This window comes from Mollisia scopiformis (assembly GCF_001500285.1).
Source record: "Mollisia scopiformis unplaced genomic scaffold LY89scaffold_12, whole genome shotgun sequence".
Classification (NCBI taxonomy): domain Eukaryota; kingdom Fungi; phylum Ascomycota; class Leotiomycetes; order Helotiales; family Mollisiaceae; genus Mollisia; species Mollisia scopiformis.
This window is the reverse complement of record NW_017263592.1, coordinates 1,366,259-1,391,929: the sequence shown is the minus strand read 5'-3', so window position 1 is coordinate 1,391,929 and position 25,671 is coordinate 1,366,259. Positions and strand designations below refer to the sequence as shown.

At 47.2% G+C, this 25,671-nt stretch overlaps 11 protein-coding genes across 11 annotated transcripts; 8 read left to right on the top strand and 3 right to left on the bottom strand.

Moving 5' to 3' along the window:
• The first annotated feature begins 1,838 nt into the window (after nt 1-1,838).
• Nucleotides 1,839-2,671, top strand: LY89DRAFT_74048 (uncharacterized protein). Its single transcript, XM_018220595.1, has one exon. The coding sequence runs from the start codon at nt 2,044-2,046 to the stop codon at nt 2,509-2,511; it is 468 nt and encodes a 155-aa protein (XP_018071572.1). The 5' UTR covers nt 1,839-2,043; the 3' UTR covers nt 2,512-2,671.
• Nucleotides 2,672-3,656, bottom strand: LY89DRAFT_73945 (uncharacterized protein). The gene has a single exon (XM_018220464.1). It carries the CDS (start codon nt 3,510-3,512, stop codon nt 2,832-2,834), a length of 681 nt encoding a protein of 226 aa, XP_018071571.1. The 5' UTR covers nt 3,513-3,656; the 3' UTR covers nt 2,672-2,831.
• A 1,266-nt stretch (nt 3,657-4,922) lies between these two features.
• On the bottom strand, nt 4,923-7,404 carry LY89DRAFT_669622 (PLP-dependent transferase; the record flags this gene model as incomplete). Its single annotated transcript, XM_018213111.1, has 3 exons — nt 4,923-6,356; nt 6,434-6,992; nt 7,124-7,404. 3 exons carry the CDS (start codon nt 7,402-7,404, stop codon nt 4,923-4,925), a joined length of 2,274 nt encoding a protein of 757 aa, XP_018071570.1.
• A 1,864-nt stretch (nt 7,405-9,268) lies between these two features.
• On the top strand, nt 9,269-9,880 carry LY89DRAFT_734196 (uncharacterized protein; the record flags this gene model as incomplete). Its single annotated transcript, XM_018219890.1, has 2 exons — nt 9,269-9,677; nt 9,732-9,880. The coding sequence occupies 2 exons, from the start codon at nt 9,269-9,271 to the stop codon at nt 9,878-9,880; spliced, it is 558 nt and encodes a 185-aa protein (XP_018071569.1).
• LY89DRAFT_707489 (thiolase) lies at nt 9,546-11,684 on the bottom strand. Its single transcript, XM_018217614.1, has 3 exons — nt 11,274-11,684; nt 10,280-11,224; nt 9,546-10,229 (listed from the first exon to the last, which is right to left on the bottom strand). The coding sequence occupies exons 1-3, from the start codon at nt 11,436-11,438 to the stop codon at nt 10,032-10,034; spliced, it is 1,308 nt and encodes a 435-aa protein (XP_018071568.1). The 5' UTR covers nt 11,439-11,684; the 3' UTR covers nt 9,546-10,031.
• Nucleotides 11,663-13,022, top strand: LY89DRAFT_685126 (ubiquitin-conjugating enzyme E2 2). The gene is made up of 4 exons (XM_018215024.1): nt 11,663-12,161; nt 12,220-12,284; nt 12,337-12,561; nt 12,612-13,022. Exons 1-4 carry the CDS (start codon nt 12,120-12,122, stop codon nt 12,733-12,735), a joined length of 456 nt encoding a protein of 151 aa, XP_018071567.1. The 5' UTR covers nt 11,663-12,119; the 3' UTR covers nt 12,736-13,022.
• Nucleotides 13,023-13,222: 200 nt separating this feature from the next.
• LY89DRAFT_646399 (kinesin-domain-containing protein) lies at nt 13,223-16,547 on the top strand. Its single transcript, XM_018211923.1, has 3 exons — nt 13,223-13,449; nt 13,498-15,926; nt 15,974-16,547. The coding sequence occupies exons 1-3, from the start codon at nt 13,336-13,338 to the stop codon at nt 16,209-16,211; spliced, it is 2,781 nt and encodes a 926-aa protein (XP_018071566.1). The 5' UTR covers nt 13,223-13,335; the 3' UTR covers nt 16,212-16,547.
• A 926-nt stretch (nt 16,548-17,473) lies between these two features.
• Nucleotides 17,474-18,208, top strand: LY89DRAFT_562270 (uncharacterized protein; the record flags this gene model as incomplete). Its single annotated transcript, XM_018208472.1, has 1 exon — nt 17,474-18,208. A coding segment is annotated over one exon (735 nt), but the record flags the coding sequence as incomplete, so codon positions are not given.
• Nucleotides 18,209-18,536: 328 nt separating this feature from the next.
• Nucleotides 18,537-19,627, top strand: LY89DRAFT_669617 (FAD-binding domain-containing protein; the record flags this gene model as incomplete). The annotated part of the gene is made up of 2 exons (XM_018213110.1): nt 18,537-18,834; nt 18,963-19,627. 2 exons carry the CDS (start codon nt 18,537-18,539, stop codon nt 19,625-19,627), a joined length of 963 nt encoding a protein of 320 aa, XP_018071564.1.
• Nucleotides 19,628-20,553: 926 nt separating this feature from the next.
• LY89DRAFT_734190 (HET-domain-containing protein) lies at nt 20,554-22,759 on the top strand (the record flags this gene model as incomplete). Its single annotated transcript, XM_018219889.1, has 2 exons — nt 20,554-20,881; nt 20,958-22,759. 2 exons carry the CDS (start codon nt 20,554-20,556, stop codon nt 22,757-22,759), a joined length of 2,130 nt encoding a protein of 709 aa, XP_018071563.1.
• Nucleotides 22,760-24,175: 1,416 nt separating this feature from the next.
• On the top strand, nt 24,176-24,493 carry LY89DRAFT_734189 (uncharacterized protein; the record flags this gene model as incomplete). The annotated part of the gene is made up of 2 exons (XM_018219888.1): nt 24,176-24,427; nt 24,476-24,493. 2 exons carry the CDS (start codon nt 24,176-24,178, stop codon nt 24,491-24,493), a joined length of 270 nt encoding a protein of 89 aa, XP_018071562.1.
• Between the last annotated feature and the right edge of the window lie 1,178 nt (nt 24,494-25,671).

Below are 25,671 nucleotides of genomic sequence, written 5' to 3'. Positions count from 1 at the left end.
TTAGGGGGAAACCTTCATGATCGCCGGGGATAAAGACGCTTCGGTTTCCCCCGCGGTCGCGCGAAGTGACTTGTGTGTGGTCACTTCGGTATTTGAACCATGGCAAAACATGGAACGAATCCCATCCGATGCTGACCCGAGGAGAAGATCGTAGAAGCCGACATCGCTAAAATGAACGAGCTGGCTGAGCTCATCAACACCTGTCATCATCGAAATGCCGGAGAGATTGTGAAACGCATGAGTATGCGCAGCAATCTGTCTGTACTGTATATATGTGCGCGTGTGGCGGGGTGGATGTTGGCTTTGAGATAAAAGTTGACGCGAAGTCACGATGTAAGATGAGGACAGTTCCTGATCACGTGTGGACTCGAAGTTAGCTGGCCTGCATCGCCCTAAAAGTTTCAGAGAGCAATTGATTGTTCGTATCACGCGTTATTAGAATGTCGATGTTTTTACATTTCGTTGGTTCATCAAGTCTGTACCTACCCACCCAAGTGGAGGAGGAGATCCTTTCTTGTCCTGTGAGTCTACTTCCATCTGTCAATGTCGAACCTCCCCTTCTCGATCATGAATCGGCCCGTGAACTCTCCCAAATACTGTCGCTGCATAATAGGGGTTTGCAGCAATGTGGCTGAGCGCGGTTATTCAATGCTTAAATTTTCAACCCCGCGTTGTGCCACCTCAGCATCACCACCAAGATACACACTCGTTTCAGTTTTCAATGTTGGGCTGATTCTTCTCAGTTGCATAGTATTCTGTCGAATCATAATTCCAGAGCAGTTTCTCGGTCAAGGGGGAATGTTACTATTCAGCTCGTCTTAACCCAATCTTCACGACTGAGAGTGTGTTTGGATGCTACCTGTTTCATTATCATGCCATTATTGAGAAACAACAAGGCAGATTCACTCTTTGTCCCCTTCAGAGGATGACCTCTGGTCTCAGAAATATATGTCTGTACTAGTAGTGCGGGACAATAAGGCATATTTGCTCGCATCATGTCTGGAGTCTTCGACTCGGTGGTGTTTGGTTCTAGTCGATTCATATCGATACCCGACTCATATCGATCGACCAATGAGGAAAAGCAAGGTAGATTGTTTTGTGTGTCTTTTGAGACAATTGAACTGCGTGGCTATGTATTCTGCAGTGCCGTGCTCATTTTCTCAAGCATCGGCATCATTTTCAAGCATACGTCGCAGCACTGCCAGGCTCGTTGTTCTTTGAACCACTCGTTGTGAGGATAATTTCCAGCTTTGGTGTCAACTTTTGCAAATGGGATACCCTTCCGAAACTGCACTGATTCAGATCGTCACCAAAGCAACCATTGGTATTTCGATTGACGGCAGATAGATATAATTTGAATCAGACGACGACGTTGTTGAGCTCTTCGCCCATGTGTTTCATGCTGACATTCTCATCAGACTCTATAAGGCTTAGTGTAGTTTTCGCTGAGATTTTGCAAGACTCTCTTGCAGAGAGATTGTATATACTTACTGTATATACTGATTTGTCTGGCAGCAGCTTGAACTTCTTGAGTCATACCTTCCCTAACAGCACCATACATTTCTTACAGGTAACCCCACTATACACCAACCAGGGTATACATATCTCCCATCCTCTTCAAACGTCTATTTAACATTACTTCTCAAAAGGACTATCGAAGTCTCGCAGTTTTCAAAAGGTTCAGATAGAATTCAAGGACGACCGAGCTATGTGGAGGTAATTTAACTTCAAAACGATGGGGTTAAGATTGATCTTGAGGTGTCACTTGGATTCGTGGTCAATGAGACCATATTCGCTGGTCTGTTGATACAGTGGAGGGCTCGAGAGAAGTCACGCAGTAGATCCAAAACCTCATTCGTTGATCTCCTTATCGATAATTTTGCATACTAAATTCCTTTCTCTTATCTATTTCTCCATATCTCTTCTCAGAATTGAATACTTTTCGTGCAATGCTCCCCAATTTATTCCCGAGCAGAACATCATGACCTAGTAGTGACTTTGCAGAAATCTACACCCCCGATTTACTGTAAACACTTTGCAGAGATGAGATCCAGAATCGATTCCAGCGCTTTACGCGCAGCTTGCGCATTCAGCGCGGATTGCGCAATTTGCGCCCTCAGCGGAATCTGCGCTATATACGTACCAACCTCATCTCTCTCTCGCTTACACTCCCCCATGATACTTCGTTATACACCATTCTCTCTAAGTCTCTGCTTTCTTTCGACTCAGCTACATAATCAGCGAAGGCTCAATTCGAATTTGAAATTCAGGAGATTTAGAACACATCAAACAGAATATGGTTGTACTCAGCTACAGAACAGCTTCCTTATCCTATGTGATTCCAGACTTTATCTCCACGTAAAGTTGGGTCTTGTTGAGAACGCAGAAGGAAGAGGCATGAAAGTAGGGACTCGTGAATGCATTGGAATTTGCAAAGCTGCAATGAATGGCAATGGTTGCCCTCCAAACACAGCTTTAACATTCAAAAGTAGGACATTGCTGATCTCATGAAGCAGAACTAATATCTGAGAATTTGTTAAGAACAAGCTTGATTATGCTACACTGATGCTACCATGTATAAACACATTTTATCTACCCAGCACAACTTGGAGCTAGGAAGTAGGCAATGCCAATGGATATTCGCAAAGGAAAGAAGACATGCAAATGCAGTATTATACCGCGCCAATAGATGCCCCATATTCCTCCGACCATAACCTCTTACACCGATCCACCACCCTACGCCTCCTTCCGCGCCAGCCTGTACCTTTCCTAACCCCATTAGATCCGTATCTCAGAGTCTCGTTTCGAACATTATCCCCCCTCTCCACCATTCACCTCTCCCTTCTACTCCCACTACTCCTCCTTCCCCCAACAGCCCCCGCATACGCCCCCGGATCCACAGTCCTATACCCACTCTCCCTCCTCTCCCTCTCCTCCCGCTCCCTCACACTCTTCTTCCTCCTCGGCGGACTATGCTCCTCAATAACCACCACCTCATCACTCCCCCTACTAACCTCCCTCGGCCGCTCCCGACTCCTATGCTCCTCCACGATAACCGTTTCCCTGACCGGCTCCCGCATCGGCGGCGGCATCGGCATCGGCATAGGCACAATGCGCACTGGACTCGGCGCTCTCCTCACCTCGACCGTTTCGCTGACCCTTCTACTCCTTGTGCTGCCGTGACGACTTTTCCTCCGATCGTGTACCACGACTTCTTCTTCGTACGAGGAGCGCGAGCCCCAGCCGCCGAGGCTGAGACAGGTGTATATGAGCCAGAGGAGCAGGAGGAAACCTCCTACGCTGCCGAGGACGATGCCGACGACTGTTCCGGGCGCGGGACCGCTGTTTATGCTCCCGTATGTCGTGGGTATGATGGAAGGGTTGCTGTTCTGGCGGGGTACCAGTTGCAGGATTCTCGTGGGAAGGGATCGAGTCGCGACGGAGGAGACGTGGAGAGAGCGATCGACGAGTGATCTCAGAGTGGCAGACGCAGATTGCGTAATTGGAGGCATTGCGACAGCGACGAGCGTCGCCGGGTTCTTTGCTGGCTTCTTTGCGATGCGAAAGTGAAGGGTGTATTTGTTTGTTATAATGGGGATTGTTTATCGCGATAGGTGATGGTGAGGATCCCCACTGTCCGAGCTTTGAAACTGATGATGTCGGGTAACCTCGAACCGTTGATTCGAGATCTTGGATCCCCTCGGATGGAGCCGAAGTGAATTGATGGGGGAGATAATTTGGATGAAACGAATGTCTGGAATATTGGACAGGATGTGTATAAGAAGAGAGGGAGGGGAGAGATGGAAGATGGAAGCTCTGGGATATCACGCAGGAATCATGATGTTGGTTGTCTGCAGAAGCAATTCGACCGCGGTGGCCCCAAATCCAAAGCCTTGTTTCTGCAGGTCGGACAGCTGCTGAAACCCACTCTTTCTCCGAACCCGTTCTTCCCACTATTGGAAAATCCCCCTCGGTGCGCAATCCGAGATTTTATGGAGGAGGTTGGGGTTTGAGGTATTTTGAATTACTTCGTAATTGGAAAATGGTAAATAGAGGGACGGTCGAGTTGCCTCGATGGTGATGATATTGGGGAGGCTGGGAGAGTGAATGCACGTTGGAATTCGTGAGGTTGGGCTGACTGTGCCGCAGCTCCGAGGCTCGAGGACCAGAGTGGAATTCATAAATCGCATGTTATGAATTGAAAAGAAGCGATGACGTTGTACTGCAGGTTTTCTGCAGGGGAGAAGCTCGCTTTTTGTTCTCCTGTCTTACGTGTATTTGTTTCCTTCTTTCTTGTCGACTTATTTGTCCCTCTACTTCGGTGCCTCGGAATTAACAGACCCCTCCAACAGAGAGCACTTCCGGGACAGACAAGATAAAGTAACATTCAAAATTATTTAACCAGCTTTAAGTCAGTTCTCATAGGTGGACAATGGAAAGTTTGTTGCACATCGCGTTGTGAAAACGTGTAAATTCAAACTTTTGGCAGGTCTTTGATTGAATTTAAAGTCGGTTTTTAGGGATGGACAATGGACTTCCTTGTTGCACATCGCAATCCCAAGTCGCATTAATCCACGACTCTCTGATCCGTTTGGCCTATTGCTCTAAAGTATGGGGCATCTAGGAAGTATGGTCATAGTTGAGCAGTCTAGTAAACACACGATTGGGGTCCAATGAGTCAGAGACGTTCTAAACTTCATGTCAATATATCTATAAACCTTGCATACCTGAGCTCCAGAACCCATTCCATCCAATCCTCCCACTCAATGTATCCTAAGCGAGCAACTCAGGGCGACTTCCACGTGATCCTTCTCCTCTTCCGCCCTCAACCTCAACACCAACGCTTCCTCAATCATAGCCATAACAAAAGGCATCGGCGACGTCGTAAACATATAACACCGACTTGTACCTCAACTCCTCAATCAACTCTCATCTCCCGCCAAGTAACCGCCAGGCATGCTAAATTCGCTGTAAAACGAGCTCGAGATTAAGATTCGCGCTGACAACAAGTTCTGGAGTCTGGCGACGCTCATTGTATCTAGATTGGAAAGAGTGTCGTTGTTGATGTCGAGTAACAATGTGCACCCTCGGATGGAATGGCCTCGGAGCCGTTCTGCGAGTTGGTGTAAATTAACCTTTGATGGTTGGATGTAAATCGTAATATAAATCTTCTTACTCGCGCCCAGACTAACGAACAGCTTGCGCAAAGTTTCGAAGTCCGTATACCTAATGCAAACAATATCCTTGTTCTTCTTGCTCGCAACACGCAGACCTTCTTCACCGGCAGCTTCAAGGTCGGAAGGAAACAGGAGATAATGCCTCTTGGTTTTCAAAACAGGTCGACATAATCCAGCAATCGTGGACATGAGACCGAGCCCTGAGTCGGGGTAGGTTAGCGCCGATCGCTGGTGTGTGAGTTGGGCGACGAGGGACTCGACTGAAAGGTGTGGGGAAAAGGTTCCGAGCATCCAACGAGAGGTGCCAGAGGGGATACCGTATTGGTGTTGGGCTGACATACCCGCGTTGATGATTTCGAGGGAGATGGCGGGGAGACGTGGTAAGCGTCGAACTTGTTCTTGAATGAGACAATTGAGGTGTTTAAGCATTTCGTTGTTTTCGTCCTCATCAGCCATCATTTCTTCTGAGTTGTAACAGTACTTTTGCCGTGGAATTCTAGTTCGCTTCTTGAGCCCAATCTGACGACTAGCCGCCGCAATGGCTGTGATCAGACTATTGACGTCCTCGTCTGTATACGACGCTGAGAGAAGGACTCGCACTCGACTCTCCCAAATATCAACAGCTGGTGTACTGATAGGTGATGCTACGACACCATTACGTCTCAGCACCATCGATAACTCTGCCGCTTTGCTAGGTCGACCGCCGAAGACGGGTAGCATTGGTAAATGATTCAAATGTTGGTCTCCATAGACATGAACTCCTTGCCGATCCAGCTCTTCGTGACAAAATCGAGAGATGTCTTTCAAGCGGTGCAAATTCCGCTCAAGTCGTCTCGGCTGTTTCAAAAACCTGAGAGTCTGGACAATGGTAGCTGTAGTCAAGGGGTCACTCCATTGTTGGAGTGCTTGTGATCGATGGAGTAAGCACTCATCGAAGCGACTTGAACTGGTGCAGACAAAACCACCAAGTGCTCCAACTGCTTTTGATAATACGCCACTTCGAACGTCAATTACGTCTGGGGAAAGAGTATTTTCGGGATGCTCGTCATTCCAGAGTTCTAGAAGTCCTCGTCCAGTCCTGCCAATGGATCCGAAGGAGTGTGCTTCGTCCACGTAAAGTACGAAGTTGTACTGTTGCTTCAGCTCGCTCAGTGCATCAAGTGGTGGAATGGTTCCATGCTAGTTTGTGTCAGCATCGTGTCTCTCTCACGAACTCAAACATTCTAGGCTAACCTATAAAGACCTTCAGTCATTACTAAGACGTCAGTATAGTTCCCATTCAGGCTTGCGTCCTCAAGTATCCTTCGCAACTCAACCATGTTGTTATGTTTGAACTTTTTCATAGCATCTGCACAAGCGGAATAGGCACCGGTGAAGATAGAGTTGTGCGATTTCTCGTCAAGAACAATAAGCCATCCTTCTTTCGCAATGGCTGGGATGCCAAGCATATTCGATTGATATCCAGTGCTTGTGCTGAAGCACGACTTAGCGTTGAAGAAGCTGGCTAATCCTGACAGCATTTCATGTAGGAATGACGCAGCTGCGGTATTCGCTATTGGTAGCTGTTCGAGACATGTTTGATGTAGCGCCAGTTCGGCGTCGGATATGTCGTAGAGTCCTGCATAGTTGTGGGATCCACAATTGATGACTTTTTTGATGGACTGGTCTCTTTCTCGGATTCCGACTTGAGAAAGAGGTGCTGTCACTAGGATCCGATCATTCTGACCGTACCAATTGTATAAAGGGCTGATACAATAGTGATTGCATCGACCAATGGATGTTAATGTATCGTAAGGAGTTTTCAGTCGGATCTCTCTGTGAACAAAAGCAAAGTCAGCCGCTTTTGTGTCAAAAATAACACTCAGTGCTCCATACTACAGGCATATTCAACACTGGATTGAATCTGATGAGTATGAAATTGATCTTGCTCTAACATGGTACCATACCTGAGTCGCACTACAACGTATTGCTTCGCGAAGATGGTGGCTTCATATGCAATATTCTTGAACTTGGGTCGGCGAGTAAGGTAATGTTTGTGCTTTCCCTCAGTCAAGTGATCTGATAATAGCACAGACTCTGACAGTGTTATCTTCTCTTTTGGCCTATTAGTGCTTTCGACATTGGAACATTCTTGAATGGAGATCTGTGAGAGAGCTTTTGACTTCTCGAAGGATGCGGTATCAGACACCAGAGGCGATATCTCGACAATATTTGCTTTGTGCGCCATAGCCTATTCTAATGTGCGAGGGCGTTGCGTATGATATTCAAGTCTGGAAGAATAATTGTATAAACGGTCTAGAAATACTGTCTCATGGCCTGCGATCAAGCTATAAAGTTGGATGAAGTAATAAGAGTGAGGTATACAAGAAGTAAACATATTACAGAGAAGCGGACACTGGAAACAAATTCCACAATAATGAATGCAGCACAGGCAGAGCCTGCAGCTTTAGAGCACTAGAGCCGGATGTCCTAAGGAACATTCTATGTAACTGTGACATGCTGCGAAGCGAGCGTTTGCACAAATAGCAGTGCTTTCGAGGATCGTTTTTAATATTGTGGCTTGCGCAGTCTTGTGGCTTGCGGTGGCGCTCTGTCATCTTGCTTGGGCTATTCTCATTTCCTCGAATGAATCCCTCTGTACGACTTACAATCCCCTTCGACATCTCATGAATATCTATGTTTAACTCGAGCTCTTGATTATGTGTTGTCGGCAGTCCACGAATTTGTGGCGCCACTACTGTCTAGAACAATCTGGATGGTATGCAAAAGAAACTGTGGCTGGCGTGCGGCTGAGGTTCGATTCATGTGCCCACTTGTAGCAGTAACACGAGGATATGACACTGGATAACCGCGAGCACCGACGGAGGTCCGATGAATCATATTCAGGTCTGCTTGTGCAAAGTGCTCGAGCATAGTCCAAGGGGAGAAGAAACCACCGTGAAAATGTACTTGCAGTTGGTGTAGATTGGAGAGAGAAAACATTAACAAACTCGAAATGTAGCTTGCTAAGGGTAGAACCAATCAATGAAACAGCCTGCTAGTAACATCTCGGCTATATTTCAGCAACGTGAAGGACTTCAACGCTGGTATGTGGAGCATCTTCAGCTTGTAGGTGCCCATAAAGCTTGCCAAGAACAGGAAGTAGTCCAACATTGACACAACCAACAGAGTGCAACCTTGAAAGCAACGATCAGCGAGCGCAAAGGAGAGGCACTGGTCCTAAAGAATTGTTCGCTTCCTAAGCCTTAATACAGTCGAAGGTGTTGCAATCTGACTTTTTGAACTTGCAGATTTGAACGCATCGGAACGTGGACAGGACCAACGTGGTCACCAGTGGTTAGGAAATTTGCTTACATAATCACTTACCGAAACTTCAGCACTCCAGTCTTCAACAAGTTCTCCTACAACCAACAGCAGAATTTTCTTCTCCAGGACGAGATATCTTCAGATACACGAATGAGGCGCTTCGCAATGACAAATATTGCGCCGGTATGAGATGACAGCATTGTACGAATGGTTTTCCACTCTTGGGTTGAATTTCAAATTTCTAGCTAAGCCACACCTCTTTGCGACATCAAATGTTGCATCTGACCCGTGCAGAGCCAAGACAAGTGTATCTCGGCCTCAACGTTTCCTTTGCACATTTCATATTTCTTTCTATCTCTTCCCTTCCCTTCCACCCCATTCATATCTCTTTTTCGAGAGTCACAGAGTCACAGCCATTTCGATCCGAATACCTTGAAGAATTCCTGGCGGAAGAGTCGGATCTCCGTTCTCGTTCCGCAATTAGCACCACCGACGACGCATCATCATCAACACTAAGCAATTCATCATTCCTCTGTTTCGACATCGCGCCGACATCTTCCTCCTTCTTTCCTTACATCCTAATACACCTACCACTTTTTAATCAGATTGTCAACCTCTACATCGCCCATTAAATCGTCTGCAAAGGAAATCGCTCAACGAACAAGACTCGCAACAAAGCCACCGACCAAACCTTTCTTCTCCCCACAACCCACCAGTCTTCACAACCCTCTGCGAACAACTTCAGCACCTCCTCGAGCTAGGGCAGAACGAACACAGCCATCAAAATGTCAACAAAATACGATCCTCCCTCCGGCCCACCCCCGCCAGCCTACGGTTCCGAGACCGGTGTCAACTCTCCGCAACCCGCACACATAGCCGCGCAATCCACAGGACAGACACAATCAGACTATTACGGCGCCTCGCCTCAGAACGTCTATCCGCCACAGCAACCAGGCGCGTACGTACAAGGGCCTCAAGGCCAGTATCAATACCCGCAGGGGCCACAAGGAGGCTACTATGCTCCCAATCCGCAGATGGGGTATGCGCAACAAGGACCTTATGGTGGGCAAGGAGGGTATGGACCGCAGGGCGGGTATTATAATGGAGGATATGCGCCGGGGTACGGACCTCAGGGACAGTATTTGGATGATAGGCGGGGTGGCAGTAGTGGGTTCATGGAGGCGATGCTAGCCAGTTTGGCGTGTTGCTGTTGTTTGGATGCTTGTTTGCTGTTTTAAGTGTGCCCAGGGAAAGAGAAAGAGAAAACAGTCGGACTAGGAGACACAGTGTGCTTGGAGCATAGAGGAAGTGCCGAGCCACGAAGTTGTGGCGGATACAGCGAAGAGAGGAAAATGGAGATACAGGACGAGTGTATCGATAGACTGTATTCGGAATAGGCTCTCCGGGTCACTGGCTGGCTGGACCGTCACAGAACCTCAGTTCTGGGAGAGAACCTTGCATGGGGATGGTGTTCAGTGATTTGATTGTAATGCACAAATACTTTTATTTTACATGAGCAATTTGAATACTGCATCTTATTTTATCTAATCATACACTGTCGATTCTTTGCACAACTACGGCGGTAGCAGCTCCACCTCCATTACAAATAGCTGCAACACCATACTCGCCAACCTTCAGCTGATGGAGTAAAGTTGTCAAGATTCTTGATCCTGAGCTTCCCAAGGCATGGCCTAATGAAATGGCTCCACCCAATGGATTGACATTTGCTCCTTCAAGACCGAGAATCTATTCCTTGTTAGCGTTTGTTCGTGGGCTGAGAATGGTAAGAAACCAACCTTCTCATTCGCCTTAATGACTGCAGCAAAAGCCTCATTAAACTCCCATATCGCCACATCTTCCTTCTTGATACCTGCTCTCTCCAAAGCAATAGGCACCGCCTTGGCCGGAGCAACAGGAAAGTCGACGGGATCAATAGCAGCATCTGCGGAACCACATATCCGGGCTAATACTCTAGATCCCGCTCCATATTCTCTCGCAATAGCTGCATTCCCCAACACCAAAGCACTAGCTCCATCGTTCAAAGTACTCGAGTTGGCAGCTGTGACAGTTCCCGTTCCGTCTCGAATGAAGGCCGGCTTAAGCGTAGAAACCTTCTCCAATTTGATATCTAAGTACCCCTCGTCTGTGTCGATAATGGTATCTCCCGTCCTGCCCTTAACCGTGACAGGGGCAATCTCGTCCTTAAAAGCACCATTCTTCCATGCCTCTTGAGCACGGGAGTAGCTCTGCTTAGCATAATCATCCTGCATCTCCCTCGAGATCTCGTACTTCTTGGCTGTCGTCTCCGCGCAGATGCCCATATGGAATTGGTTGTACACATCCCATAATCCGTCCTTGATCAATCCGTCTTCCAATTGTGTGTTTCCAAACGCCGGCTGTTGACTCGCTCTTGGGATATAATATGGTACTCGTGTCATGTTCTCCATTCCTCCGGCAATCTGGGCTTCAGCAAGACCAAGCTGGATATTTTGTGCGGCAAAGACAACTGCCTTGAGACCGGACGCACATACTTTGTTGATCGTAACGGCCTCGATTGTGTTTGGCAGACCAGCAAAGATAAGTGCCTGTCTTGCTGGTGCTTGGCCAACGTTTCCTTGCAAGACATTTCCCATGTACATATCTGTAATTTTCGAGACAGGCACTTTCGACTTCTCAAGGGCGGATTTGATAGCTACAGCTCCGAGTTGTGGTGCAGAAACTGTGGTAAATGATCCATTGAACTACAGACATTATTAGCCTCATAAGCTCTAAAGTGAAGTCAAACTTTACCTTTGCTGTAGGTGTTCGGGAGGCGCTCAATATGTAAGCATCTTGAATCTCTTGTTTGGCCGAGGTTGTGGCACTGAAATGCCTCTGAACCTGGGCTAATCGTTGTTGTGATGCAGGAGAATTTCTGAGTGTAGACATTGCTGTCCTAGCCGCTCTGAAAGACATTATGGACACGAAAACTGTGTTGAAGACAGAAAATGAAAGTGTGGTAAAAGAGGAAGAGCACTCCGGCAAGTGGAGGCTGGCAGCGGAAGCTCTCCGTTCTTTAAGCTCGGCTTGTGATCGAAGGCGTTGAGGTCCGTTCCTCTTACAATAGAGACAAGAAGATGATAAATCAATTGAGACATTGGATGAAAAAGGAAAATAAAGGCAATTTCTCGTACGACTCACAAGATCTGATAAACAAATGTGTCGAAATTTCTAAATTGAGATAGATCTCTGGGCGTTCAACGGATCTGCGACCTCGGCTGGGACCTGCCGCCACGTGACACGTACTGTCGGGACCCTGTTATCAGAATCTGTAGTGGGCTGCTTGTCTCATGCACAACGATCCGTCAACGGCGACATTCATCCCAGGCGGTCAAACTCGAGTCTCGATTCCTTCGTCACACTCGAGCGTACCACTGACCATCTGATACCATACAGGCGGGACCTTGCATCTGCCATTCACCTTGTTGGTTTTACCAAATTTTGTCAAGTCTTGGACTGCTTGCGCTATCGGGAAGACAATAGACACAACAACTCCTCCATCCAGCATTTTTGGACCAGTTTTCTGCGAATACCAACTCCAGCAATACCTTTCTCTTTCAGCATATTCAGCAAAGTCATACCTCCGTATCTGCAAGGATGTCTACCGCAGCTCGTCGCCGCTTGATGCGAGACTTTAAGGTTTGTGGCGTTGAGGACGAGCACACGATCATGTCAATATACTAACCAGATAATTCAGCGCATGCAAACAGATCCTCCTGCTGGGGTTTCGGCATCGCCAGTAGCAGACAATGTCATGACTTGGTAAGGAACATCCGGTCCCTCCGTCCATCTGCATGTGCTAATACTCTCCCAGGAACGCAGTCATCATCGGGCCAGCAGATACTCCATTCGAAGACGGAACCTTTCGACTAGTTATGCATTTCGAAGAGCAATACCCCAACAAGCCGCCCGCAGTCAAGTTCATTAGCCAGATGTTCCACCCCAATGTATATGCCACCGGGGAGCTTTGCTTGGATATTCTACAAAACAGATGGAGTCCTACTTATGATGTGGCAGCCGTCCTGACCAGCATTCAGAGGTGTGTTTTACTTTCAGAAAGAGAGGACTGAGCGCTAACCTGTATGGCAGTCTTCTCAACGATCCCAATACCAGCTCTCCCGCCAACGTCGAAGCCTCCAACCTGTACAAAGACAATCGACGAGAATATACAAAACGCGTTCGAGAATCTGTGGAGAAGAGCTGGGAAGATTAGACGGCCTTCCATTTCGACGGAGGAGAAGGAACTGCACGTGCATTATGAGACCCTGATAATGGCGGGGTTCTGGCGTTTCGGTGATGGTGGTTGCTTCTTCATATTTCTGTTTTGGCTTTGGCTGCTGCTATCTTTCACGGAGTACATTCTAGGCAGCTGGGTCATGCATAGCAGAGCGGTTATTCGGTCATTTCATTGCCCTTACATCCAAATCAAACAAGTTGTCCCCGATTTCCATCACTTCCATTGAGGTAACTGCGGTAAACAACTGGCACATCTGCACAACAAAGCGCATTTGGGCGTCATCGTGCACCAAAACAAGAAACTGTATCCATTCCCTTCTTCGTCGATCGACCCCACTTCCATTGATTAATATCACTCTTATATTGCTCCCCCGCCAGCATTTCCCTGCCAGTTGTAACGTGATCGCATTGCGCCGGGCAAATTAGCTGGTACGCGAAATCTTGACTTCCTACGCGAACCGAGTTGTAACAACACCTCCTTATCGTCCAAAACGTCACATCTACACCACAAACACTCGGCACTCGTGCTCAACCTTCGTCCTTATGATCGTGCCCTGATGCACACCACTCCGCGATCATGTCGAACAGTATCAAGGTTGTGGCGCGGTTCAGGCCGCAGAACCGCACCGAGATTGAAGTCGGGGGTCAGCCTATTGTTGAATTCGAGAGCGAGGACACTTGCAAACTAGATGTAGGCGTTGCATCGAGGCGCCCATAAATCTGCTAATATACTCTGCAGTCAAAAGAAGCCTCTGGATCCTTTACCTTCGACCGAGTGTTTGATATGAACTCGCGCCAAAAAGATGTCTTCGATTTCTCTATCAAGCCGACTGTGGACGACATTCTTAACGGATACAATGGAACGGTCTTTGCATATGGGCAAACGGGTGCGGGAAAGTCATATACCATGATGGGCACAGACATCGACAATGATGAGGGGAGGGGTGTGATTCCTCGAATCGTGGAACAGATCTTTGCCAGCATATTGTCTAGTCCTGGGACAATCGAATACACGGTACGGGTCAGCTATATGGAAATATACATGGAGCGGATTCGGGATCTTTTGGCACCACATAACGACAATCTTCCCGTTCACGAAGAGAAGAACAGAGGTGTATATGTGAAGGGACTACTAGAAATCTACGTCTCGAGCGTACAGGAAGTGTATGAGGTAATGAGAAGAGGTGGGAGTGCAAGAGCTGTTGCATCAACAAACATGAACGCAGAATCCTCACGATCCCACTCGATATTTGTCATTACGATTACGCAGAAGAATGTCGAAACGGGGTCAGCGAAAAGTGGACAACTGTTCTTGGTCGATTTGGCAGGTAGTGAGAAAGTCGGCAAGACAGGTGCTAGCGGACAAACTCTGGAGGAAGCCAAGAAGATCAATAAGAGTTTGAGTGCTCTGGGCATGGTCATCAATAATCTGACGGACGGCAAATCATCCCATATTCCATATCGAGACTCGAAACTCACGCGTATCTTGCAAGAATCTTTGGGAGGAAACAGTCGGACAACGCTTATCATTAACTGCTCGCCGAGTAGCTACAACGATGCGGAAACTTTGAGCACGCTTAGATTTGGTATGCGGGCGAAGGCAATCAAGAACAAGGCCAAGATCAATGCGGAGATAAGTCCAGCAGAACTCAAGGCACTGCTCAAGAAGGCACAATCACAAGTCACCACATTCGAGCAATATATTCAGACCTTGGACGCAGAAGTACAGCAATGGCGGTCTGGAGAGTCAGTACCAAAAGACAGATGGGCACCGCCTCTGGATGGCGTGGGTGTCGCGAAGGCAAAAGCACAACCGCCGAGACCATCTACGCCATCCAGATTGATGACGGAAAGTCGAGCAGAAACACCAGCAATCTCCGAACGATCCTCGACCCCAAGTTTACCTATGGACAAGGATGAACGAGAGGAGTTCCTGCGTCGTGAGAACGAACTTCAAGACCAGATCGCCGAGAAGGAAACCCAGATTGCTGCAGCTGAAAAGACCCTGCGAGATACCAAGGAAGAGCTCACATATTTGAAAGAACGGGACAGCAAGGCAAACCGGGAGAACGAAAAGCTCACTGGTGATGTCAACGAGTTCAAGATGCAGATGGAACGTCTAACTTTTGAGAGCAAGGAGGCTCAAATCACTATGGATGGTCTCAAGGAGGCTAATGCAGAGCTGACTGTCGAGCTGGACGAAGTCAAGCAACAGTTGCTCGATGTCAAGATGTCCGCTAAGGAGACCAGTGCTGTGTTAGATGAAAAGGAGAAGAAGAAGGCAGAGAAGATGGCTCAGATGATGGCATCTTTCGACCTTGGTGGAGACGTGTTTAGTGATAATGAGCGAGCTATCAAGAAGGTGATTGACCATGTCGATGCTCTGCACGAACAATCATCGGCCGGGGAAGCCATTCCTCCGGACGAGTTCCAAGAAATCCGAGCAGCACTGGTTGAGACTCAAGGCATCGTCCGACAAGCAGAACTCTCTGTTTACGCTCCAGCAGAAAGCACTGCGAATGCCAAGCGAAGAGAAGAATTGGAAGGCCGGCTTGAGGCTATAGAGCGTGAATATGAAGAACTTCTAGAGCGCAATCTAAGCGAAGCTGATGTTGAGGAAGTTAAGACTCGCTTAGCCCAAGCTTACGCCAACAAGCAAGATGTGCAGACATCTTTGGTGGAAGATCTAAAGGCAGAACTTGCTCAGAAGACATCCGAGATCCAAAAGTTCAAGGCTGTCAACGAAGATCTTCAACAGAAGGTGAAGGCAGGTGGTGCTCCAAATGGTACCGCCAGCATGGCAAATGGCAAGACTGTGCAACAACAAATTGCAGAGTTTGATGTTATGAAGAAGAGCTTGATGAGAGATCTTCAGAACAGGTGCGAGCGTGTGGTCGAGCTCGAGATCAGCTTAGACGAGACCAGAGAGCAATACAACAATGTTCTTAGATCATCCAACAACAGAGCGCAGCAGAAGAAGATGGCGTTTTTGGAGAGGAATCTGGAGCAATTGACTCATGTCCAACGACAACTTGTTGAGCAAAATGGCAGTCTCAAGAAGGAGGTTGCTATTGCTGAGCGCAAGTTGATCGCCAGAAATGAGCGCATCCAATCTCTGGAGTCGTTGCTTCAAGATTCTCAAGAGAAGCTTACAGCCGCAAACCATCGGTATTTCCCACTATTCTTTCACTTTGGCAGTGACTAACAAGACACAGATTCGAAGCACAACTTGCTGCGGTTAAAGAGCGTCTCGATGCCGTCAAAGCCACAAGACAAATGGGCTCGCCTACGAACGGCAACTTCTCCTTCGGTGGGGCTGGGTCTCGCATCGCAAAGCCACTGAGAGGAGGTGGCGGTGATGGCCCGGTCATCCCAACTATCAGCGGACTTCAAAACGAAGCTTCAGGCAACTCAGGGAAGAGAACAAGTTGGTTCTTCTCCGGCCAGAAATAAGGAATGCGTTGTGGAAAGTAAGGAAATCTCGGAATACGAGGAGGCAAGCAACGAAAGAGTAGACTAGATAAGATGAGTTATGTATACCCACGTTTTCCGTCACGGTTTGTTTTGGATTGTTGTTGATCTTATTCTCCCTCTTCTTCGAGTCGTTGATTGCATAGATGGGATAAGGAGCGCGGGACGGACCGGAAGGACTGGGCGGGTGGGCTACCTTTTTATTCAGAATGGGCGAGCGAGCGAAGCATTATCTGGAAGGATGGGTGGTCTATATAGGCGTTGCGAAATCATTAATTGAAGATGCCCCAACTCTGGAATTTGGGGTTCGAGTTTGAGTTTTGGAATGTTATGTACCCGTTGAGCAGTCTTGAAATGGCTCATCTTCTGGCGAGTGCCTGACTGGATAGTTCTGCTCCTCTTCGCATTCGCATCGAACGAGATTGAGGTGCTGCAGGAAGCTCGCAAGACTTTCAACCTTGTCAGCCAATTGAGTGCGACCTCGTAATCGTGTAAGACAGCATCCGCCACGCCGAAACATCTCATGTATGAAACATCTGAAGTTTGAGTATTGCATATGAATAAGGTCAATCCAATTGTACAACACAAGTTCAAAATTGTTCTCTCGTTAGTGTTGTTAAAAGTTCTTTCTGCTCCATCAACGGCTGACGAGCGCTCAAATCTGACCCGAGACTCGCAGAGCAATACCTCTGGAACTCAAACACCACCAGTGCAGGTGAGACGGCTCCAAAGGCACCAATAGAACTCTGTATGATCTATTCTCCTATTTAGAACTCTTATCTATCTCACATAAGAGATTCCTTCGTTTAAACATGGGGCCAAGTTTAACCGCAATGACTAACGAACATGGGGACAAAAGTCCGTGCGTTCAGGCTGTAGAACCTCGAAATTAAAACTCTTCACATTAGGACTAAACTATCAACAACTCCACCATTATGGATCCTTTTACCACTCCACCTATGTCTCCACGTCTCCCAGGTGCAGAGATCAGAACCAAGCACAAAGAGGGCATACGCCGGCTCTTCAAATTCGCTAAAATAGGCCTGCAACAGCTCCAGGGCTACTACCACCTAGGAGACAGCACAGTTAGGAAGATCCTACTATACGATGTGCCTGAAAGAGCGCGCCCTACACGCACAGGGAGACCCAGAGAATCCCTCAATGAACAGGAGGTTAGAGATATTATTGAGTATATTTGCACCGACCATGCAACTAGAGTGCTGAATTGGATCCAAATACACGATGAATTGCAACTCTCTTGCTCTGTCAAGACCCTCAAACGCCGCTGCAAAGAAGCTGGATACTACTCTTGTATCTGCTGCCAAAAGCCCTACCTCACTAAGACCCAAGCCAATGCGCGGTGGCTGTGGGGGATAGCACACATGTTTTGGACTATTTGGGAATGGAGTCAGATACTGTACTCAGATGAGGTCACATTTCAAGTTGGAGGGAAGAAATGCAAGCAGAGGTGTATTAGGAATAAGAAGGAACGCTGTCATCCTGACTGCATTCAATTCCAAATGCATAGAGGTGGCACTATTCCTGTACACTTCTTTGGTGCTGTAGGCTACGGATACAAAAGTCCATTGATCAACATTCATGGAACTGGGAAGAGTGGGGCATTTACACAAACTGATTACCTTGCTCAAGTACTCAAGCCTTATATTCAGGATTTTTTAGCTGCTTTTGCGGCTGTTTTGGGGCCTGGGAAGACCCCTCAGTTCATGGAAGACGGCAACTCTGCTCACGGCCACAAGACTACTAGCAATATTTGTGCTACTTGGCGTACTTCTATGGGTATTACTCTATTCCCCCATCCTGCAGTTAGCCCTGATATGAATCCTATTGAGAAGTGCTGGAGGAGAATAAAACAAGCTCTCCATAGGCGCCTAAGGCAGCCAACAACTGAGGTTCAAATGGTTGTAGCAGTATTAGAAGAATGGGACAAAATTCCTCAGGAATGGATCAATGGGCTTATTGAGCAGCAGGACTTCTGGGTACACGACTTAATTAAGCGATGTGGCTGGTCTACAGCTAATTAATTAATAAAATTCATGATTCTGATGCCCTGAACGCACGGACTTTTGTCCCCATGTTCGTAAGTCCTTTCACTCAATTCGTTCTCCACCAACATCGCAAACATACGACGAACTGAAGAAGTCTAAAATAAGAATTAAATCCAAACGCTCGACGTCGTACTTCAAAGACCAGTATAAATATTGGTCAGTTGGCTCATTCGACTCGCACTTTCACTGACTCCTTTACAGGTCTTTATCATGTGGTCTACTCCTCCCGTCATACAGTCTGATGCCCAAAACAGCGGCAGATGTGTCATTGATCGTCAAGGCTCTCTTCAAATCAAATGAGAGATTTGCCATCAAAGCTGGTGGACATAATCCAAACCGCCATTTCTCTAGTGTTGAATCGGGCATCCTCATCAATCTTCGAGATTTAAAGGAAATCACTTACGATGCGGCATCGAGCACTGTTCGAATAGGACCTGGAAATCGATGGGCGGATGTTGTTAAGGCGCTCGAACTTTTTAACGTCACCGTTGTTGGTGGTCGTATTGGAAGTGTTGGCGTGGGAGGGTATCTTCTTGGCTGTGAGTAAAATCTCATCCGTGTCCGATGAAACAATTACGCTGAACATTACAGGTGGCTTGAGTTATCTGAGTGCGCAGTACGGTTAGGCAGTCAATAGTGTAATTGAGTTTGAAGTTGTGCTTGCCAGCGGGTGGGAACATGATATTCCACTCAAAGAAAACCGACCAAATCCTCACAGCTGTCCGGAATTTCGTCGAAGACTGCCAGGATCCCAGAGCTGCGATCATTGCTACCAATTTTCTCGTCCTCCGTGCCCATGTCAGCTTCTGGGCTATCTTTTTGTTTTATGACGGCCCGCAGCCCCCTCCTGGGACCTTCGACAGTTTCACAGAAATCGGTCCAATGAGGGAGACCTGTCGGACCACAACTTATGTCAAGTTACTGACCAAATTTGACAACTTCATCTTCACCGGCCAAAGTTATAGCATCGCAACCGAGACATCTCCTCTTCCTGACAGAAAATGTGGACTAAAGGTTATGAGATCATACTACGATTCTCTAGATCGGATTGTTATGGAGTTCGACATGTCCAACTTGCGTCCATCGCAAGCCTCAAGAGTCGATGCTGCTCTCGTCGAGATTTATGCTGGGATCCGAGAAAAAGTTCAAGGGTTCATCGCAGATGGAACGTTGCCAGATGCTCATTTACCGCTGTTCATGAATGATGCCAATTATCAGCAAGATTATTTTGGACGATTACGGCCGGAAACATTGGCGTTTGCCAAGGCTGTGAGGGATGAGGTTGACCCAGATGGGATTTTTCGTGAGAGGACTGGTGGTTTCAAGATGTGATTCTGAATGGAATTCGACAGGTGAATCTCGTAAAAATGTTCACCGACTCAGCCACCACTTAGTATTGATTACCTGAATCCATACCTCTCGTGGCGTTGTAGTGCGGGCTTCATTGGGCGATTGCTGCAAGGCGTCCCGTGTCCCAGCCTCATCTGCAACGGTTCACCGAGGCAGACTCATGAATCCATCGATAAAGTCCTCTTTCCATCCAAGTCATTTAAATTTCTTGTGACCATTATTTGAGTTTTCCTATCAAGCCTATATCGCGGTAATTCAAAGCTGTCAAACCACCTGCACTTCCAAGTCATACCCATGAAACTCCACCTCGACGCATTATGACTTCCAATTCTATATCTCAATTGAACACCACCTCAAATTCAACCTCACTGCTCAACGGCACCGATACCTCAGATTGCTGTACAACAAACTTAGGCCTCGCTCTCGGATTAGGCATACCACTCGGCGTTTTCGGGCTTCTGGTCTTCATCGTCGCGTTCTGTCTATCTTTGGGCTATAATATTTCCTGTGGCTTTGGAAACTGTTTCGCATCAATAAGAAGGTGGCAGAAGGCTCGCTCGGTGAAGAGGGAGGAAAGAAGGAGGGAGCCGATTGATCCTGGGCCTGTGGCTACTGAAGCGATGTCACCTTGGGATGGCGGGGGAGACAGGAGAGCGAGGTGGAATGTCAGGAAAAAGCTAGGAAGTTGCTCTGTACAGTAGAATGTCTGGTTGAAATATGGACATTGTTTCGCTCCTCTCTTCGAGTTTGAGAGCGATAGGCCTCACGTAAGCAGGCGTCCAATCAGACCATGCATGAAGGATCGGCACTCCAACATCGATGTCCTCTACGGACTTCACCAGAGGATCAAGAACACAATCAGAGCCATGCCACGTTGCCAATCATGTCAACGCATCAACTTCCGCAGCATGCTTCTCGAGGCCGCCTCTCGAGAAGCAGAAGACGACCATTCCAAGACAGGATTCTTTTCCCCAAACATTCCTGTTCATCAACATGTGGTAGTCTGGTCTGAGTACAAAAAGAATTGCGAACTCTGCAAAGTGTTGTGGGTGAAGCATGCATTGAAGAGACTGCTGAAGTTTAGATCTTTGAAGGGAGAATCTACTTTTGATCTCCGGGTGAAAAGCTCTGCCAACGGATGGCAAGATGTGCCTGTGGTTAGGCTGCATGTCAGTGGGCAGGGGGATCCAAATGAGAAGAACGCGCAAGAGTATGAGTTGCGATTTCTTGAGCAGGGTGTGTTTTGGCTTGTCCGATTTTCCGTCTCGATTTTCACACCTGCATGATGACCGTTAAGCTGACATGTAGCTAGATCACTTTGCTGAATATCCAAAAGATTACTTGAAGGTTCGACCTCTACTGTTGAAAGAATTGTCGTCTTACTCCGGATCTCCAGAATGCTTGTCTTTGGTGAGGAGTTGGTACGAGACCTGCACGACCTCTCAACACTTGACTTGTGTTCGACAAAGAACCACACTTCCATGCCTGCCTACGCGAGTAATAGACGTTGGGATCGAAGACGCGAATCCTTCGTTATGCATCACGGAAGGTGCTCCCGGCTCCTGGCTAGCTCTAAGTTATTGCTGGGGCTCCTCATCAAATTTTGTGCTCAACAAAGGAAGCTTTGAAAGATTCAAGGCAGGATTGCCATTATCTGAATTCCCACAGACCATCCGTGATGCCATCACGATTACGCGAGCTCTCAAGGAAAGATTTCTCTGGGTAGATGCTTTGTGTATTCTCCAAGATTCCGCTGAGGATTGGCAGCGGGAATCTGGGAAAATGGCAGAGGTTTATTCAAAGGCTTCCTTGACTATCATCGCAGCAGCAGATGCCTCATCTGGTGTCACGACTGGGATCTTTCATCAACGTAAGATCTCTCCTTGTGCTAGGGTACCGTGGAATGAGGAAGATGCAACCCGAAAAGACTTCGAGATCGTGAACTGGAACAACGAGATTGGAGATGAGCAATCTCGTGTGGCTGAAATCGAGATATGTATCAGAGCAGCCGAAAGGCCAGCGGGTCACATACTGCTCAACAACGGCCCAAAGCCCAAAAGCTCTCCATGGGCAACTCGGGCCTGGACATTGCAAGAGCAACTACTCTCATGGCGAACACTCACTTTTGCGACCTCTCAAATGCTATGGTCTTGTCCATGCTACAACCACGGTGAGGATGGCAAGATGATTAGAGAAGACAAAAAAGAAGATCTACCCAATATGTTGGAAGATGAGAACATCGAAAGTCACATCCCTGCGCAACGACGATATGTAAAGTGGTACCGAGTCGTCACTGTATACAGCAGTCGGAACCTGACATACAATTCGGACAAGATCGTTGCAATTGCCAGTGTGGCAAAGCGTATGAACCAACTTTTCAGGGACGAATACTGTGTAGGTCTCTGGCGCAAAGACTTGTGTGCTGGTCTTTGCTGGCGACTTTGGGAGCCGGAGCATAAACGCAAGGTTGTACCGACAATCTCAGACAGCTATCCATCGTGGTCATGGATCAGTGTCAATGGTGGTATTCGGTATGATATGGAGTATATTGAGGAGTATGCTGCACCTTTCAATCCTATGCTTCATGTCGAAGACTTCAAATTGACTTATGTATCCGACAATCCTTACGGACAGGTTGAGGGAGCGCAGCTTATCGTCTCGGGACCTTGTCTCTCGTTTAGATATAAAGATCAGGATAGAGAACGAGAAGAGCAGGGCATTCAGACAAAGTTCCCCCGTTTCATCGAAAGACGAATTGAAGCCGATGAAGAATTTCAAAGACGTCGACGACCAGATGCAAACCCGGAATTGGCTATACTTCTTATAGCCAATGCATCTTACGGCTACAAAGGAAGTGATTTGCTAAACCCGTGGTTCCCCAGCAACAACTTTCCTCACGTATATTATCTTCTCGTGCTTGAGCCAGTTGAGGGTTGTTCGGTGGAAGTATCGCTACAAGCGCCATCTCAGTGTTTTCGTCGCGTCGCATTCATTCATCTCGAGTTGGGCAACGTATTTAAGTCGATGGAGAGGCATAATCAGGAAGAGGATATTGAGATTGCAAAAGAGATGAGAGCGCAGCCTTGGCCGGTGAGGATGGTCACGCTGGTGTGACGTGGCCCTCATTGTTCAGCAACTTGGCTGACTATGGTGGACGAGATCAAAAACTGCATTGGGAATCAGCGATCTGCTTTCGAGGAGAAAGATGTTCTTTCAGCCAGGGACAAGATAAGTCTGTGTATAGTCTCCCAGTTCATATCTAGATCTCCTCTGTCTTCTTGAACCTCTATAAGCACACATCTTTGGCCATGCATGAACATAAATCGATACTCCAGAGGTAAACAATTCACGACACCGTGTCTTTGCGAACCGTGTTTAAATTCCTTCTGAAACTTTCTTTGATGACCTTTTCGTCCATGGCATACCCTAAAACATTAGATAACTTTGAACTCCATCAAAGTTCGGTGGTTCTCGGGAATGTTGGTCTGGACAAGGACGAGAACATCATTTTCCATTCAGTTCCTGAACTTAAGCACATTCGTCTTGTAGAAATATTCAAGCTGAAAGAATGTGTCAAACTTGATACAGAAAATAATTCAGTTGGGAGTTCGAGGCTGAATACAGAATCAGTTGCCCGGATCAGGACACTTCTCTTCAGCATTAGCACGTTTACTCGGAAATGGAATGCTTCATGTTTAGAACAGTAACAATGGTCTGGTTTACTTGACATCAACAGAACGCTGAACATGTATTGAAGCCAAAGAAAGATCCTCTACTCCTGTGATAAATCTATTGCCTGTGATGAAACTATTGCCTTCCGCTCCCTTTGTTAGAATCATGCTCCTCAAAGCTCCGTTATTAAGGTTGATGCTATTTTCATGTCTATACGCATTTACAGACAGTAGAGACCTATTCTGTCGTTAGTTAGTTGATGATGCCCTGGACTGAGTGCGACTTCTGGTCAACAATGTTGTCAATCCAGTTCTGATCCTGGCCAAGAACTCAAATTTGGGCAGAAGAGGTCGATAGGTAGGGAGACAGCAGCAGATTACCGAGGCTCCAAGCTGTATAATAAATTATAAAAAGCTTTCGCTATAATTATCTGAGTACTGCTGTAACATAATAACTTCCAATCTCCACCGGCATTGGTTTCGGATGCATTAGATGGAAGATTTCTTCTCCTTTTTCATTTCAATATTTTTGCTCGCAGGATCCAACATGTTCGTAATGTTCATACGGTTCGTTGGTTGGGCTGCCATGCTGGTGACTTTGTAATTCAAGTTGATATTAAATGATGTCCGCGGTGGCACTGCTTAAAGTGCATTTCGACAGAAGAGTGTCTCAGCGTCAACTCCGACTCAGTCAGGAATCTAACACCCCGGATTTCGAAGGCTAGCCTATAAGTGCTGTCGTTATATTAGCGAAAGAAGAAATTAATCAAAATAATGTCAACCATTACTCGATTATTTCGATATAAGATGCCAGATATGATCCATCAAAGTTGCAAGGCAACCGATCTCGATGCAAGCCATGGATTCAGGCTTGCTTCCCGTCCTTACCTCGATCGCCTTGGTCCTTGCCACCTTCAAATTCCTCGCAGCCTGCCAGCATCGGCGGGAGAAGGAAGCCCGTTGGAACGACGTGATGGCATCCGTAGAGCCATTGACATGTACACTGCTCGTTATCGCCAAGGTTGTAGTGTTGGCAGCTTCTTTTAGGCAGAACGAGAAGTTTGACACCATCGCCCTTTCGGCAGCAGCGAGGGTCCTCGCAATCTACCAAGTAGGTCTTCTCTCCTCTCCTTGCACAAACATCGACTCACATTCTTAGTGGTGGGTATCGAATTAAATCCAAGAGCCCCTGTAAAATCGGAATTTGAAGCTAAGAACACAAAGCTAGTTCTAAAGTAATTCATCCATTTTTGGCTCGGGTTCGTGTGACTTGAATCACAGCTTAAAGCGACGAGCCCCTTCGCTTTCGTAGAAGTAAATTGATTAAGATCACTTTATAAACAACACTTCATCAAGCTCGAACTACGATGGATCCGCGACAAGACTAGTCACCGGAGTAAGAGATAATGGGAACTAGTAAGTTTGCACATGCCACTTATCGATCTATGTCATCAGATCTAGATCCTATCGCGTCATTCATTACAGGATGCTAAATTATGTTTTGTTTAGATGATTCTTTGGCGTCACTCGATCCAGGACGCCAAACCATGGGTACTCGACAAGACGCCGTCCAGAGACCGGCATACCAAGCACCCAATCAACTTGAATGGGTACCTGCCATTTACGAAAGGCAAACACCATGCGAATTGGAGTACCCACCCGGTCAAAGACTCGATGACCCCTCGGTGCAGTGGCCTGGGACCGCTGAAACTCTTCTCAGTGCCTATACTGCTGACCAGCTAGTTATCGGCAGTACCAATAGCCGTTCTCTACCCGTGTCATCATTGGGCAATTAGTCTTCTTCACCTCATGGTGAGGAGCCGACCCACCATGGGATGATGACCAGCGGCGATCAGATTGAAACACAATCATCTGAAATGAGCTCGTATGGCGACCTTCATACATCCCTTTTAAACACGGGAAATAAGGTACCAATCCATTGCAGAAAATGCAACAAGTTTTTCCAATCTCAAGAAAAGCGTCGAGACCATGGACGTGCGGTTCACAAATTATTTTATTGCCCGCAAGTCAAGTGCCACTTCACGACTAGAGGCCTTCATTGCGAGTCCCACCGCAATCACCTGCCATGCGCACCAAAGATCATGCCAAGTGTCCTGCTTTTCGAAATGCCTTCCGTGCCAACCGACAGCACCAAGGATGTGGTTAAACACAGCAGGAGGATGCAGACACAAAGACATCCTCCGTCTATTGGTCGCTTTTGATATTCACAGTGCCACCGGCAAGTGTTCATATATTGCAATTAAAGTGGTGAAGTGGTGTAGAGGTGAAGTGGTGTAGAGGTGAAGTGGTGAAGTGGTGAAGTGGTGAAGTGGTGAAGTGGTGAAGTGGTGAAGT